Genomic DNA, 18,008 nt, shown 5'->3' on the forward strand with positions numbered 1-18,008 from the left:
AAAAATGTTAGATTTTGTCACTGTGTCTAGTACCCATCATAAATGCAATGATAAACACATTAAACTTACTAGGTGGTATTTTAAAATCATTTAGTGTTTTGGTCCCACTACCCTCACTGAAAGTTTTTGCTGGACCCAGAACATTGGTCTTGTGTTTGTGGAGGACAGTTACACCCCTTCACCGCCTTTGTTCTCTTAGGCTGTAAAGGCCAAACTCATCCAGTCTTTCCTGTGAGCAGCTCTTAAGTTTTCCTGGACAGTGCAGTAGCCTTGCTCCATATCTGGTTTTACATGTCTGTCTTGAATGACCTATCTACAGTTTGCAGATGAGGGCTAAGCAAGTCTTTAAGGGAATACAGCATTTCTAGACTTTTACTGAAAATCTGTTTTCCAGAGATTCATAGGATCATTTTGAGCTTTTCTTAGCTGAATCACTTCTCATCCCTTTACCAATCAGCTGTTATTCAGATTGATTTTTCCTTCCTCTGGGAAAGAGAAATATAATTCCTTTATTGCAGACTATATATCCATGTGTAGGTTTGAAAAGAACTGTAGCAATATTTGGGGCTTGCTACAGTTAAGTTGCAGATCATGAACAAAAGACAGAACAGTTCTCTGCACTAAAAAAGTAGATAACTTGAACATGGGCATAGGAAAAAAAATGTTTGTTCCAGTTCCTGGATCTTTGCTATTTAAGACAACAAATGTTGTAAGATTGGTCATGGCTGCCCGACAGTGATGTCAACAACTTAAAAGTTTTCCTTTTCTGTCACCACATCTGCTCTTCTATTAAGTTTGTTTATTATGTGTTTACACAGTAGCAATCCAAATATAGTATCTGGTTTGGGTTTGGTTTGTTTTCTAAAAAGTGAAACACAGTTTGAGTTCCTCTAACATAAATATTAGACAATCTCCCAATTCTTGCTGTGTATAAAAGCAAGGTATTGTGCAGATGCACAATTGTCCTTACATGTCCATGGAACAAGTTTACAAATATACTGGGCTTTATCTATCGCTTTTGTAGTCATGGAACAGACTTTTTTTGCGAAGTAAACCAATGTAAAAGCAATCAGATTATTTTACCCACAGCAGCAGTGACATGTTACTATCTGTATTTCCTCTCAGCGTGCCACAAGACATCGTTGCATGCTACTCACTTACATTTCATTTATTCCAGAATCTCATCAAGTCACTTCAGTATAAGTATATAAAAGAATTAAAAAATCACTCAGTACCACAAAGCTCTTTAAAGTCAGATTTCCATAAATTTGCACAGTACTAAATATTGGCAATGTTAAGCAAATGAGAGCAAATAAGTACATTAAACTGGAAATATTGCTTAAGCAAATAGAAGCTGTTTTATACTGTTCTATACCATTGCTATAATTTTTTATGTGGCTTGACTTGTTTGGGTTTTTTCTTTTAATTAAATAATGGTTCAGAAGTGCCTGTGTGTAATCAAGAAATTATAAGTTAATTTTTAATTCTTATTTTTGCTGCTTCAGCTGGAATTATAGCTCTTAATCTCCTGAATTTACCGTTTTTGTGCTGTTGCCATAGTGAAATCAGGTAGAGCAGGCAAAGCTGTACTCTTTCTTCTCTTTGAACTTAACTAAAAATAATGCTTAATCTATTGGTATGGCTTTTTAAAATGTTAATGTGGATTTAACAGTTGTGGAGAGGGAATGTATTCAGTCTCTAAGTAGAAGTCCTATTTACCCTCAGCAAAAATACAATACCTGTATGACATCCTTAGGCCCAGGGAGCCTTAAGTAAAAAAATGTATATGCCTGTGTCCATTTATACATCTTGCTGTCAGATACTTCTGAGCAGGGAAGGAGTGTGTGGCAGCTGGGTTTTTTTTGACTGAATAGCTGGTTTTTGAAACCAGGACACCACGCTGTTTCAAATTATGATTAGCCTGTTTGCATCTCAGTAGCCTGATGATGGTGATAACTTTGTCGTTGGAGGAATTCCACAAAGACTTGGTGTTTAAAAGCTCCACATCTTACTGCTTATTTATCTTATTCTTCAGGAAGATGTGCCAGACTTCCTGAGTATATTAGTATTGGTGTCTAGTAATGTGCAATAGCTAACTAAGCTGTACTAGTCTGTTGTGCACAGTCCTACCTCTGAAGTCAGTTCAGTTACTTAAAACCATGTGTAGAAGTTACCTCAAGTGCAGAAATACTAATTTGTAAAAAATATGGTGCCTCAAAGAGACAGCAAGTGATTTTCAAATCTTTAACAAAAGTCAGGGGTTGGTATGGAGAGATCCTAGAAGGAGAAGGAAATAATTCTAATTGCCAAAATGTTCTCTGTTAAATTTAATGAGGTGCAGTTGTTCTTTCTTCTCATTTACTGACTCTACTTTTCTCACTTTCCTTTTTTTTTTTTTTTCATGTTTGGGGTTTTGAATTTTATTTTTCTTCCACACAGTGGTCTAGCTTGATCACATAGGGAAACTCACCCTCTTTGGCTACAGACTGAGGGGACTGACAGGAAAGTTATCTTAAGTATTTTTTTTATTGTCTATAGAATCATAGAATAGTTAGGGTTGAAAAGGACCTTAAGATCATCTAGTTCCAGCCCCCCTGCCATGGGCAGGGACACCTCCCACTAAACCACGTCACGCAAGACTCTCTCCAACCTGGCCTTGAACACCACCAGGGATGGAGCATTCACAACTTTCTTGGGCCACCCATTCCAGTGCTTCATCACCCTTACAGTAAAGAGCTTCTTTCTTATATCCAATCTAAACTTCCCTTGTTTAAGTTTGAACCCATTACTGCTTGTGCTCTCGCTATATTGGGCTTCCATTACTTAGTTGAAGTTGAAGGTGTCGTTCCTGTCTTCAGCATATTCAGTGATCTGGGCTCAGGTTGGAGCAGATGGAAGCCTTATTTCAGCACCTCTCCTTAAGCTGCATTATGGCTATTCATGAGAAGTGGGTTTCTGTGAGAGACAGCTTTCTTGAGAGGTTCCTGTAAGAGAGAGTATAGCAACCATGGAATTCAGAAACTGTTTGTAACCTCTGTCCTTCGTTATGTTTTGAACATATGGCATGCTTTGGAATTGCAACAAATAAAGAACACCAGAAAATAAGCACTTTAAATAAGAAACAAAAACTCTTTGCAATTTTTGGCAGGCAGGGGAGAGTTAAAGACAGCTAGCTGTTCATGGCAGATCTTAATTTTATGACTGAGCTTTTATTTATTCTGAGTATTTATTCTGAGCTTCTAGGCAATGTAAGATCTGAACTCAGGTGGAAGTTACCCTAGTCTCAAAAAAGTTGATAAAATTGCTTGATGTTCATCAGTTCTTGACATTTCCAAACTGCTTAATTGAGTTTAATTTATTTTTGAGGGAAAATTTGTGTTTCTTTTTTTTTCTTCTTCTTGTTGCTTTTCGGTCAGTTTTGCTTTTGTCTTAAAGGGAGCAGGAATTGAACAGGACTAGCAACCTAATGGTATTATCTTTGATGCCCTTAGAAGACTGCCAACCAACAATGTTCCTGTATAAAATACACTGCATATAAAACAAAAAGGTTAAGAGAAGCAGTTAAGGTGAATAGATTATTCAGTACTAGAAGTTTTCAATGCTTAATATATTTTTTCTTCTTTTATTAAAATGTTAAAAACACTCAATAGTAATAGTTATCAGATATCAAACCAGCAATAATTGAGAAAAATCTTTATATCACACACAATATTAATACTGCAATATTTTGCGTGGATTTTATTCATATCCTAGCCACTGCTTGACATTAGACTCCCATTTTCAATACAGCAGTATTTACAGTGACTTCCAGTAGTCCAAGTGCATATATTATACTGACCTTTAAAAAAAAAATCCATAATCGCTCTGTTTTAAATTTGTCTAAAAGGATTTCACTATATTTAACATAGAGGCCTTGTGGCTGTTTGCATAATAACCTTCATACCGTCTTTGGGAACAGCTAACATACAAACGCCATATACAGAGTAAATGACTTGACATACCAATGTAACAATTGCATGGCAAATAAAAAAAGGAAAAAAACCCAAACCAAAGTCACAGGAATACAGAGTCCAACTTGTCTTCTGCAATTTTCAACATATTCTTATATCAGGGAAATTATTCATACTAACGTGACTTTATTGTGTTGCAGACTTCTGGCTCAGTTCTCATTAGGCATGGGTTGTAATATGTCACTGGCTATCTCAACTAATATGCTGTTGCTTTTAAACCTTCAAGAATAATAGCATTCTCATTTGATTCTTCCTCTCCCTTCTTCTAGGCTTGCTTACATGGCGGTTAAAATCTGTATATCTTGCAGACTTGGGTTCAGTTGCTCTGCCTCTGAAAACTCAAGCTTGACATTGTTGCTGCATTGGGATTAGTATGGTGCCCACTTCAAGTTATTGTGGAGGACAAGAGTTTATGCTTTCAGACTTCTGTATTGAACACCTTTGCATGAAATATTTAAGGACAAGGAAGGTGATGTGCTTGTTAGACTAATCATGACTGTGGAGCAAGGAAGGAGGTTTCAATTTAAGTGTTAAATGTTTCGTCAGAGCTGAGACTGTAATCTGGACTCGCTTCCTCCTGCATGAGTGCCTCTTCCACTAGGCCGTAGTACATAGCCTTTGATTAAGTGGTTCTTTAATTATGCGAAATGGACTGGTTTGAAATTTGCATCCTATAGTTCTTCTGTTGTTGCTTAGCATTTAGGCCAGTCTCCTGCAGATGGTAAAGGCAGGTTTAAATCTCTTTTGGTAGAGGCAGGAAACAAATTGGTTTCCCTTGCTTTGATGTTATAATTCAGTTATGTGTTGACATGTACAATCACCATCATTGCTCTTTCAAAAGAGGGACAAATATTAATGCATCTTACTCCAAGATGGGGCAGCAGGTTGGAAATATCAGGTAGAAAGAGATGCCTTACACCTGCAGAGAATTTGGGTGCCTGATTCTGAAATTCAGCCTGAAGCTGAAATTAAATATTGTTGGTATATACTAAGAAAGAACAAATAACTTGTAAATAAATTTAAATAGCACTGTGAATTTTTCAGAAGGTGCATGTAGAGGCCTCTGTGTGTGTATGTAAACAGTGAAGAAGACAGAAGGCAAAAAAGAGGAAGTAGATTTCTTTGCACATTGCCACTTATGCACTTATTTCATCTGATAATTAGCATAACAATTCTGCAAATTGCCTTGATGCCCTCCTAAAATCTCTGGAACAGGCTCCACCTTTCACTACATGAAATGTTTTTATAGTCTTCTGAGAGATGGGATATTTTGCAGGCAATACAAGACTTACATGCACTCCTCTTCCAAAGACTTGGGATGCACTCCTTTTCCAAATACAACTGAAAAATAAATTGTTTTCAAAAATGAAGTGGGGCAGGGCCAACTCCAATTCTGCAGACAGTAGGTATATGTATCAACTGGAAGACAAGCTGATAAGCCCCAGGCATTAGAAGTAAGTGAATGCCAGATAAAGTTAGAGTTTGCCAAAGGCGGCAGTGATATTCCAGTTCAGACGAGGTGTTTCTTTCCCTCTGGGTGGGCATGAGGTGCTACAGTAATGGGCAGCAGACGTAGTACTTTTTTTTTTATCTGCTCTCTGCTTAATACGGATAGGTGAGTTACACTTTGAGAGAGTGAATTTAAGTACAGCATTGCACATAAAATATTTCTGCCTGTCAATTATGCATAATAGTGTGTTTGGCAGTTAACTGCTAAGCAACATTGTGTGAAGATACTCAGTGTGATTTACTATCCAGTCTTGGACTAATTCTCTGATCTGGGAAGTTGGAAGCACAAACGAGCTGTCCTCCATTTGTTAATTCATCTGTTACATTGTTTATTTTATTGTATATTTGTGCATAAGGATTCGGAGATACAGAATTGTCTAATAATTCATTCAAAATGTCTTGAGATACCTTTAATGCTGGCTCCAAGATTTATTCTCAGCAAATGCTAAACAAACGGGGATGTAGTGTGTTTATTTATCAGCATTTTTGCTATCAAAATTTGCTGGACAACTTTTCTCAGTTTGGTTTTATTTTACAGTAATTATTAAACAAAAGTTAGTTGCTGTGAGAGCAGTGCCTCCTCTCTGAAATGCACTCTTGGCATATCCTATCACTCTGGCAAGTGCTGTCACCCGAAAAACAGCTGCAGAGAAAGAAGGGATTGCTGCAAGCTGAGACACTCACAGATTATTCAGATATCATCTTGCACTGGCCTTAGGATGGCCTGTTACTTCCAGCCCTAAAAATAAACAACTATTAATCACCTAATAGCAACATACGTTGACCAGCACTTAATGCTGCCTGGACTTCAATCTAACTGTACTCAAAAGCTTTTCTCATGTTTTCCGTCACCCGGGATAAGAGGGAGTTTGCAGCCAAGCATTCCTTTGGGAGGACTGCTGTGAGTTTAACAAAATGTTTGAAATAACTTCAGTAACTCCACTCAACGCTGATCCACAGCTTCACATGTGCAGAATCAAACAATAGCACCCTTGCACTGACAGTCTCTAGAGAGTGAACTAATGGCATCAGGCTTTCTCAGGGAAACTGAGGAACAAGCAAGTACCTCAGGAAGCTATTCTTTGTCTGAGTTTAATCTGAAAGCATTGGTTCCAGTGAAAATATATGTTATATAGAAATAGCAGCCTTCATTACCTAAAGGGAGCCTACAGGAAAGCTGGAGAGGGACTTTTTACAAGGGCATGGAATGACAGAACAAGGGGCAGTGTCTTTAAACTGAAGAGAGTAAATTTAGATTATGTAGTAGGAAGAAATTCTTCTCCGTGGGGGTGGTGAGGCACTGGAACACATTGCCCAGAGAAGCTGTGGCTTCCCTATCCCTGACATATTGAAGGCCAGGTTGGACAGGGATCTGGGCAACCTGGTCTAAGTGGAAGGTGTCCCTGGCTGTAGCAGGGGGTTGAAACTGGATGATCCTTAAGGTCTCTTCCAACCCAACCCATTCTATGATTCTATGAATAATTCTGTAATGCAGTCATATTTTTTACCCGCTTTTTTGGATGACAGCAACATTCTTAGTGCATCTGCATGCAGTGTCTTAACTGGTAAATCAAACTGCATGTTGCACAATGGAAGGGTATTGCTGCTTTGAACAGGAGCACATTAATGCATTTGTGGAGGTGCATTAAATCTTTGTACTAACCCTGAATTATAAATGACAAATATGTAAACACAGCAACTAATACAGAATATGTACTCTAGGTTACCCTGCTCTTGCAGGGGGGTTGGACTAGATGATCTTTCGAGGTCCCTTCCAACCCTTAAGATTCTGTGATTCTGTGACTCTCCATCAACAAAGAATGCATGAAACTTAAAAAAAAAAAAAAAAAAAAAAAAGATCATAGAATAGTTAGGGTTCGAAAGGACCTTAAGATCATTGAGTTCCAACCCCCCTGCCATGGGCAGGGACACCTCACACTTAACCATGTCACCCAAGGCTTCATCCAACCTGGCCTAGAACACTGCCAGGGATGGAGCATTCACAACCTCCCTGGGCAACCCATTCCAGTACCTCACCAACCTAACAGGAAACAATTTCTTCCTTATATCCAATCTAAACCTCTGCTGTATAAGTTTCAACCCGTTACCCCTTGTCCTATCACTACAGTCCCTAATGAATAGTCCCTCTCCAGCATCCCTGTAGGCCCCCTTCAGATACTGGAAGGCTGCAATGAGGTCTCCAAGCAGCCTTCTCTTCTCCAGGCTGAACAGCCCCAACTTTCTCAGCCTGTCTTCATATGGGAGGTGCTCCAGTCCCCTGATCATCCTCGTGGCCCTCTCTGGACTTGTTCTGACAGCTCCATGTCCTTTTTATGTTGAGGACACCATAACTGCACACAATACTCCAAGTGAGGTCTCACAAGAGCAGAGTAGAGGGGCAGGATCACTTCCTTCGACCTGCTGGTCACACTTCTTTTGATGCAGCCCAGGATACAGTTGATGTAGGAAGCTTTCTTAAATTGTGCCTATTGTACCTTTCAGATTGAGATTTTTTTGGTTGAGCTTCTGTTGCTTAGTTATGCCCATCATCAAAGTGCCTGAAGTCACTTTGCCCTGAAATGAGATGGTTAAGTGATGCAAGAATCTTATATTTCAGGGAAACGTGGATCTATCTACCATTTACCACGTAAGGTACCTGGAACACTATTATCTCTTTTTTTAGACAGATACTGGAACTAACTTCCCAGGCAGCTAAAATGCATTGTTTTCCAAAATGTATATCCAAGTGATCTCTGCTAAAGCCAGAGAAAACTTTGGCCAAAGTTCCCATGAAACAGTCCAGCAGCATAAGGATTAGCAATTTCTCTTCTAAAATGGTAAGATGAGCACCATGTTAATTCTAAGTGCATCCGCCCAATCCTGCAGTGCAGTCATAGAGGGCACCTGCACAGCACGTAATGGTCTATCTTCACAACACAAAACCTCAGTGTCTGATGTGCAAAGCATCTACCTGGTTTTGAAGATGCTAATTATAAAAAAGAGAAAATTTTACCTTAAGTACACACAGCCACTTTGAGAGTTGAGCATCTGGAATATTATTAATAGTAAACAATATGTTTCAGTAAAAGTTAGGACATGAACCAACAAAACTTGAGAAATTCAAAGTTCACTCAAGGCTCCTCTGTTTTAATGATAAGCTGCCTTGAGCCAGTATGTATTTTTCTCACTCACTTCTTCACTTAGAAAATCATCAGTCTTCACTTAGAAAGCCTTGATCCTTGTAAATCAATGTAACCTTAATGTTATTTAATCATAGCTTTTAAAAGTTCATTTTCATGAGAACTATATTTAAAAAAAAAAAAACTAGCTTGTCATTGAGGATTATAAAAATCCTTTATTTGCCTGGAGAACAGTACTCAGATCTGAATGAATAAGTGTAAGTGAAGAATGTGTTTCGACAGTTTGTTTATTAAAAATTTATTATGCAGCTAAAAGTTATATTGTATTTATATTATTTTAATGACAGTGATGCACAGGTTTTGTGCATTCTATTAATATCATTTTAAAATTTTGCTATGCAAAATTCTAAAATATTTTTGTCTCTTATATCCACATAAATATTGCTTGATTTTTTATTTCTCTGAATGCCAAAATCAATTAAATCATATAATAAGCCTAAAGAAAAGCTGCTATTCGACTGATGTCTTAACAATCTCATTGCACAGATAAGATGACAGCTAGTATTAAAAAAAAAGGTCATTAAGATTTAATCATATCCAAGAGATGTGTGACTATAGATACAGAGACCTGATACTAGTTTCCATCCACCTTTGCTTCACCAAACAACTCCACATTCCATACCAAATGCATGTAACATCAATATCTGGCATTCATGGAAGCGCCTGCCTTTGTCAGCCCAAAAGAAATTCTCACTTTTGAGTCAAAACCTCCTTGAAAATGGGAGTCTCATAGAATATTAATAGACTTTAATATTTTTTCATGTCTTCAGTAAAAATAAGACTTCCCCCAGTTACTGCCGGAACATCAAAGCTTAAAGCAAATTAGGTTTAACTTGCTTAATTTTACCTTAAGCAGCATAAACTGGATGCCTGGATCCTTGAGACACCATATGCTGCAAACTTTTTTGTGCAAAGCTTGATTCAGTGCTTGCTGGTGCTATGGACAAGTTTCCTATTATCTTTAAAAGTATGTGATTAGAACTTGTTAAACTTGTTACTAAGTACTGGGTTTCTTTTTATTTCAATCAGATCTGGTGAAGTTGAAGAAATAAAGTCCTGTGTAATGCCTTAAAGGCATGTTTTATTTAAATCAGTGTGTGTGTTACTGAATCACAAAAGTGTATGGAGGATTTAAAAAGCGGTGAGGATAATAAAACCCCACAGTTATCTTTAAATTGCCTTCAGAGTTTTAAAAACGCATTGTCTTCATGCACAAATACCTTGATTTGATTTTAAAATTCTGTATAAATGAACAGTAGCAAAAATACCTTGTTACAAACTCTTCTGAGCTACTGTTGTGGTAGCTGCTTATATGGAAAATTTCTTGCTAATCAAAGTCAGTGTCTGAGCAGTAGCTATTAAATGTTTGCCAAGATATATAACAGTGTGTCATCTCTAGTGGTAAACTGGTCTAGACGTAAGGAAGCTGGCTGGCTAATGCCAGCTGACCTTACTTGAAAATGTGGTCTGCAGTTGTTGCCTACTAGCCTAGCCCTACAAATATCTAAATTCCCTCCACCAACACAAATGAGACTTCTACAAGAACACTAAAATAAAGTTGTGAGTGCTTAAACAATAAATTTATTAGATATTATAGGGGCGATTAATTATATCTTCATGGTTCATTAGTACTACAGGTAAAACCACTCTACTCACAACTGTGATTCAAAGGAACTGTGATAAATGATTTAGAATATAATACTTTATTTGTGAATTTTTGTAATTCCCTTTTCCCATGAAGTAAGTAGTGATGTGCAAGTGGTAATGCTCTGATTTTATATTTAAAAAGAAAAGCGAGGAAACAAAGCCAGCTTTTCAACTGGCCCTGTTGATGATCTGACATTAAAAAGCAAGGGACCAGAATGCAGTCCTTTCAAAGTCACATTCAGATGTGACCTTCAGAATTAAAATCACCAACCAGGTATGTTATTATGCTTTTTCATATCAGGAATACTTATCTGAATCTGTTTGATAAAATATTTGCTTAAATACATGCATATTAGAAATAATAATTCATAATGCCAGCATTTCATTATGAGAGTCTTTTGGAATTAAAATTATTTACATTATGCTGAGATGCATACAGCCCATCCATAACAAATAGACTGAGAGTAAATAAAGTGAACATTTAGTTAAAAACAGCTGCAAGATGTTTTACATTTCTGCTCAGTATCGAGCAGTGTGTTGAAAATGCATTTTTCATAAAACCACATGCAAGGCTTTTTGATGGTGAAAAAATCCACTCACAATAGCCACATGTCTAGGTGAATCCTTAGAAGCTAGCATGGACCCCACACAGATATTCCAAAAGAAAAGACATTACTAGAAAGTAGTTTCTCTTGAAGTGAAGTAGAATATGTGTGACCACTTTGATAAATAAATAAAAGTCTTTTTTCTTTTCTAGCACAAAACTGGTTCAATTGGAGGGCAAGTGAAACCCAGCTTCACATTTTACTTAGTTTTTTCTTTCCCTATTTTTTTTCTTAAGTGATCCCGTGACTTACACAAAGATTAATTTTTTTAGGAAAAAAAAACATTTGGCTTTGGGTTGTAAAGTAAACTTATGCAACCTGCATGGACAATCTTCACTTGCTATGTTCTTTTTATTCTGAAGGGGGCTTGCCTCTATATTTCCTATTTATTCATTTTTTACTGCATGGAATTAACCAGACCTTAGTTACTTGGATTTCTTTTTAGCTTTAAAAAGAAACACCATATAAAATTAAGTTATAAAAGTAACAGTTTCACTGGAATAGGTAAAACTAGTTTCATATAACTTTTGGACACATTCCTTCACACTAAGCTTTTCAGGGAAAGAGCTAAAGATGGAGGGGAAAAATGCAATTTAAGCTCATTTTTAGGGATTTATGGAACTTTTCTGAGCAAGAACAAAATCCATGAGTCCATAGTTTGTTACAATCTAAGCTCGATTTTCATATTAATCTTAAACTTTCTCCTGTGTGTCTTTCATATGAAATGGCATAACCTAGCCTATATTGCATATCACATCTACATAGTTTTAGAGCCATTTGGTGCATTCGGGGTGGGTTTTTTTTTCTCCTCCTCAGGGCTAGTGGGTCCCCTTTCCATGGTAATGCTAAGAAAGCATTCTGTCCTTTTAGTTTATTCTCCTGTGTAAACCAGGGTTAGTCACTAACTTGTTAACTGCTACCATTGATGCAGAAATCAGTTTGAAGCTTTACTTTCTGATTCAAAGCATTGTGTTTTGTTCTTCATAGTATCATATCTGGGCTTTGGAAGGAGTCAAATTAAAAAGGATAGTTCTTACTTCTAGGTTACACTTCCATACCTCATCCCCTTACACAAAAAGGTTAAATGTCTTTTCAAATTAAGGCAGCAGTAATTAACCAGTGGTATTGTTTGTGATTTGCCAACTCTGGGTGTTAATGAGAGAGAAATTAGCACTTAGCAGCAGGAGTTCCTGATAGTCAGTGGCAAATGCTTAATGTGCCAACAAGTTAATTTTGATCTTAAGCACTGCACTTAAGTGCTTTTAAACAAAAGTATGGTATGTTTTTTATGTGATCATATATATGGAAGGTATGATATAGAGCTATAATCAAAAGAATTGCACAACATAATGGAAAAAAGTGCAACCTAGGCAGTACAGGGGAAATAGTCAAAAGCAGGATTGATAGATGTTTTCATGCTAAAAACCTACTTACTCCTGCAATTAACAGTATGCAGATGTTCTTGTATATAAATTTTATCACCAAATTTGATGATTTTTGAAGGTAACTTTTAAAGCATGAAATATTCCTAAAAAAATATGCTTAAGCTGTGATGATTTGCTAGAAAGATATAAATTACACTTTAGGGGCATCTCAAAATACTAATTTTATTTAAAATTTCCTTTTCAAAAAAATAACCTTTCAAATTACATGAGTGTAGTGCCACATTTGTTTTGTGGTGTATAAGGGATTCAAACTACCACACAGAGCAAACTGAGCCCTTCAAAACTTGTGTGAGCATTAGCATGAAGATTTTACCTGGCACATGCTCTTACAATGAGTAAGTATTTTGTGGACATTTCATAGCTTCTCCCTTGCATAAAACAGCCCATTAGAAATGTAAGGTCCGCTCCTATTTTCTGGGGGCTTTGTCTTTGCTTTTAAAATAGTTTTGGTTAACACATACATAGATCCCTACCCGATTATCCTTTTATTATGTTTGGTTGTTGTGGGAACAGATACATAGTCTTGTGAAATAACAAAAGTAGGCCCATCCTGCATCAGCAAATTGCAACCCCTCCCTGGAGGCAAGGAGCATCAGTCCTTGGCTTCACTTGCCACTTACTGCTGCTAGGCTATCTGGCCTCCATAGTTCAGTGGGGTCCTGCACATCTTGTCCCCACAAGAAGTTGTTGGCCAGCCAGAGAAAACATAGGAACTGGGGGTAGGCAGCATTGGCCTTCCATATGAGCCACTTCTTAATCTGTGCTTTACTCAATGCTAAACCTGTTTGAATACATTAAGTAGTGTAAATGGATTTGTCAGAGTTTCAGCCTCTATCTCCTTCCAAATATCATATTTCAGTTGCAAAAACCACATTTGCCTGTGTTGCCTCAGCTGTGCTGAGGAGTAATTTACTTTGCCACTGAACTGCGGCCATTTCTCGGTTGAAGAGTAGTAGCCATAAACCTAAATGTTACAACGCTGTGCAGCAGTTTTGGGCTAACGGCTACCATATCTAATTGAAGCTGCAGGAGGAAGCCACAGGGTTTCTTCTTCCTTTGATGCTTGTTCCATTACATGAGCACATCAAATAGAGTTTTCTCTCCGTTGTTGGGAAGAAACCACCCTAATGAAGCTGGTCTGGCACTACCCATGCTTCTGAGTGCTTGTATTGTCTGCTAAGTGGACATTTAGGTTACTGTGCAAGCCCTCTAACACATTTTTATTATAATTAAACATTAATAAAAATAGGCTACCATATTGGTTGAGTCCAGAGCACAGCTCTGCATATAAACCATTGCATGACATTCTATTGAACTTTTTCTTGTACAGACGGTATCTAACAGCTCATCCTGCACTGTTGTTTTTGGCAAGTTCACTACAGCATATAATAAATCAAGGAAAGAAAAAGCTTTTTGGCCTAATGTTGTACAGACTGCTGTAATGCTAGACTACAGAAAGCAGTTCTGTTTTTAGACATCCTTTTACTAACCCAACATTCATAATTTATGATTTCACTGTAAAATTCCTGCAACACTACACCAAAAGTAGCGCTGCCCTTTAATTAAGTGCTCTCAGTAGGAAAAACGTGAAACTGATGTGCAAAACATATCACAGTATACAGTGATTGATAGTGATTACTTCTTTATGAACCCAGCCTGAAGGTCTGAACTTCCTGATGGGTAAAATGGTCCATGGGGCTACTTCCTGAGATTGCCTAGTGGGGATCAGTCAGAGCAATATCTGAGGAATTCCTGAGATGCATTTCAGAGATATTACAGCAGAAACTTTCTATTTCTTTCTGAATTGTGCTTTACATTAATAATTACCTCATTTAGTAATTGTATTTTAAGGATTCATTGTTATCTTCACGGTAATATAGCCTGCATGAAGTGGAACTTGCATGAACCCTTGTATTTTAATGCCCTGCATGCCCAAATCTGGAAGAGCAAAGTGCAGGGCAGGAAAGACTTCTGTATGTATCAAAGTTACTGAATGTTATTCAGTATTTAAAGTACAGGTCTTTTTACTGGTATGTGAAGAGTATTTAAAGAAAAAAAAATAAAACCAAAAGCCTGATGTGGATTTTTTGAGACTCTAACTAGGATTTTTATTTAAGGAACCAGGCATTAATGATACATGTTGACTGGACATTGGTTAAAATTTGAAAATCGAATTGAGGTCCAGTACTGTCTGTGTTGGAACAACTAGAGATGGGAAATTAAATTTAATTTCACATAAATTAACTTTCTTTTTGCTTGATAGATTTGGCCCTGGATTAGTCATCTACTGGTATGGATTTATTGAAGAGCTGGACTGCCATCGTGAGCGTGGTATCCTGCTAAAAGACTGCTTTCCTACCGACATTGTGACTCTGCGACACAGCATGGCTCAACGCTGATGCTGGGAGGAAGAGGTAAATCCGGAAGCAATTTTACTTTCCTGCAGTGTAAACTAATGGCAGCATCTGCCCTGAACTTCAGCTGAACTCCTGCTGCCTGCCCTTATGCTACTGCCTCTTTACACAAACATATCAAGAGTTTCTGTTTTGCTTCAGACCTCTGTTGTGATCAGCCAAAAAAGACAGACACAACCCACTCATTATCAGCATTTCTGTCTCTGTCAAACAGCTAGTTTCTAGATACTCATAATCTTTCTTCCTTCCGGATGGCTTCTTCTAGCATTCTAAACAAAGACAAAAATGCAGAGGCTGAAAGGTGCAACTTCCAGTTCTTATACCTATTAGGGAGTCACCTTTAAAAATAAGTGGCTTTTTATGATTTAACTCCCAAATTTATTCAGTGCTAGTGATCTGACTGAAACACCTAGACTGATGTGGAAAATTGGTAAAGACTGTTATTCTGGGGCTTAAAACATAATGCAGATCTCATAAAGCTAAAGTGATAAGATAGGATTGTGTGAGTTCTGGCTGTTACAGTAAAGAGCCAGACTTTGAGAGAATAATTGGTGTATGTGTTTTGTCACTAAATAATTGCAAAACTCAATAATGGAATTAACAATTAAAAAATTAGTGGATTTTGGGGGGTGAGGTTTGGGGTTACATTTGCGGGTTTTTAATAAGTAGTTTAATGAAAAATAACTTGTGTTTGTCTTTTCCAGCCCATCCCCCAGGGAATCTGTACCTAGGAATTTTTCTCTTAACTGACTTTAAGGAAGGAATCTGTCTTGACCCCTGTAGGTACTGTAACATGCAATTTTCTGGCGTACTGAAGACCGCAAGAACAATGTGCATGAGCTCTCTGTGTGGGATACTTCTGAAGAAGATAACCATCCTGGCGTTCAACAAGAGGAGTAAAAAAAAAAAAAAGATGATGAAACAGTGCTTTTTACTGGATCAGTGCCGCAAGACAAACAGACACACAAAGTTTGCCTATAGAAACTGTGCTGAGTAGAGCATTAGATTTCCTCCGTACTTATGTATACTTGTAAAAGCATTGTTTTTCTCTTTGTTAAAACCACCAAGAGCAGAAGAGCATTTTGGTGGATGCTAGCCCTCCTTAGATTTGAGTGAGTTCAATCTCGCCCTATTTTCATCCTCATCATCACTTAGAGGGGCAGCTTTGCGCCTCAGGTTTGTGCTCTCAGAGATTTCTTAATAGCAGCTTACAGGGCTTGACACTCTTTAATACTCTTTTTTTCACTTACCGGCATTTGGGAAGGGACAATATTTTTAAAAGGCAGCGGGAGTTTTTCATGCCTGCTCACCATGTTCTGATTTTCAGAGAAGCAGAGGTACAGATTTTGTTGTAGAATTAAAGGTGCGATAACAGTCTTCCTAAAGCACAAGTTGATAACCTCTTCCATAAGGAAAGGGTCTTTAAAACATTACAGTACATATTCATCATCTTTTTGCAGCTGTGCGCCTGTATGATTTCAAAAATCACATGCAGGCTTTTTATAGTCTTGCCTTGACTTAAAAGGGTATTAATCTTATTCCATTTTCTTTCAGCTATAGTTTTCAGATGGATATGCAGTATTTTTATTTTGAACTTTTAGTTCTCATTTTAACAGTTTGCTATGTTTCAGAAAGGAGCTTATCATTTTGACTAATCTTTAATTTTCAGGAAAAAATATCTTTCTTTAGTCTTCCTAGTACTCTGTTCCTTGCTGCAGAGATAAGCCAGTATAGCTCCACTACAGTGAATTATTGTTGCATAGAGATTGTTATCCTAGGTTTTAACATGCTATAGTGGAAAGATTTATTTAAAAAATAAACCTGTTACAGCTGTAATTCATTCCTGTTCAGCTATTTAAGGTATTGTGCTTAGCTTATTTTACCTAACCAGCCTTAAGGATCTGCCGGTAAAGATACACAGAAGCAATACCTGCCTGATGCTACACAGGAGCTGCATGTAGGATATTGCTGCCCCTGGGACTGGGGTTTAGGCTAGTGGAATGTGTGAAATCCAGAAGAGAATAAAAAACAAGAAATAACTGAACATTATTGTAGTAGAAAATTCATAAGTAATGGTTGCTTGAGTGAAATGGGTTTGAAGGGCAAACTGAATTTGTTTTAGCTAGAGCATATGCTTTCTGTTGTATGCAATCATTTGAATCAGTGTTTACAAGATGCACTAATGTTTTTTCTTTTTGAATAAATTAAATTTATCGGCACAGATGTTGAAAATCCTGCTCAACCTCCATCAAAGCTTTGCTTTGTTTTTACATTAAACAAATTTATGTGGGGACACACATATAAATCAGGTTGGGCTTGTATTTGTTTGTATATTCCTCTACCTAATGCCATGACATAACAGGTTGGAAAGCAATACAGCTGTCTTTAATATACGCTTTGACCTCGTATTTATATATTGCCCCCTTTAAGCATCTTTGTATTAGAATGAGGATGAAATAAGCCACAAAAGTGTACATACTCTACTAATTTCATTATATGCTATTGAGCAAGTTTTGCCACCACAAAATTATGCTGTGTCACTATTTTAAATGCTGAAAGAACATAGTCTTTATTATTTGTTATTTCTACTTGTGTCTTGCAAAACAAACCCTCATTTGTGTATTTTTTCTGTTTATCATATGTAAACAGCAACTTAAGTATTAAAGAGAAAAGACTGCTGTTTGTGGATTGCTTGTTGGTTTTGTTTTCTTAAATAATGCTGTAGTCATTAGAACCTTAACGTTAAAGCCAAATCCAGTTTTATGGCGTATTCTGTAGAGTCTATTAATGAATTACATCTAGCCAGAAAACAGAAGTGTGCATAACACTGAATGATATTCACACTGGCATATATAGACTCACCCAGCATCTGCTTGTACAAGCACTGTAATAAGGCCTGTTCTGAGCTTTAGGAATTGATGTGATTGTGTTGAACAGAGAAGTAGAACTTCCTTGTAAGGGGAAGCAGCACAATGGTGGGCCACACTCTAGTATAAAGACAAAATGTTTTTTACCATTTCTGTATTCTGGGAACACATTATTAGCATGAGTTTAATGATCTTTCCCTGAAGCCAGCTCGGAGCACAATAAAACTTCCAATCTAAAGCTGAAGAAGAAAGGACCAAATGTCATACTGCTTTTACCTTATTACTATTTTAGCACATTAATAGTACTGATA

At 37.2% G+C, this 18,008-nt stretch overlaps 1 protein-coding gene across 5 annotated transcripts in view; it reads left to right on the forward strand.

Annotated features, from left to right (window-relative positions):
• Window positions 1-17,510, forward strand: part of CDIN1 (CDAN1 interacting nuclease 1) — a 125,390-nt gene extending 107,880 nt beyond the window's left edge. For 4 of the 5 annotated variants that reach the window (XM_031049095.2, XM_005149285.4, XM_031049097.2 and 1 more), the window contains 2 exons: window positions 14,680-14,830; window positions 15,535-17,510. In XM_031049095.2, coding sequence (XP_030904955.1) covers window positions 14,680-14,815 — 136 coding nt within the window. In that variant the 3' untranslated portion in view covers window positions 14,816-14,830; window positions 15,535-17,510. The remainder of the gene's footprint in view (window positions 1-14,679; window positions 14,831-15,534) is intronic. The other variant, XM_031049096.2, reaches the window with a different exon arrangement.
• Window positions 17,511-18,008: the final 498 nt, after the last annotated feature.

Source organism: Melopsittacus undulatus, chromosome 4, assembly GCF_012275295.1.
Source record: "Melopsittacus undulatus isolate bMelUnd1 chromosome 4, bMelUnd1.mat.Z, whole genome shotgun sequence".
NCBI classification, from domain to species: domain Eukaryota; kingdom Metazoa; phylum Chordata; class Aves; order Psittaciformes; family Psittaculidae; genus Melopsittacus; species Melopsittacus undulatus.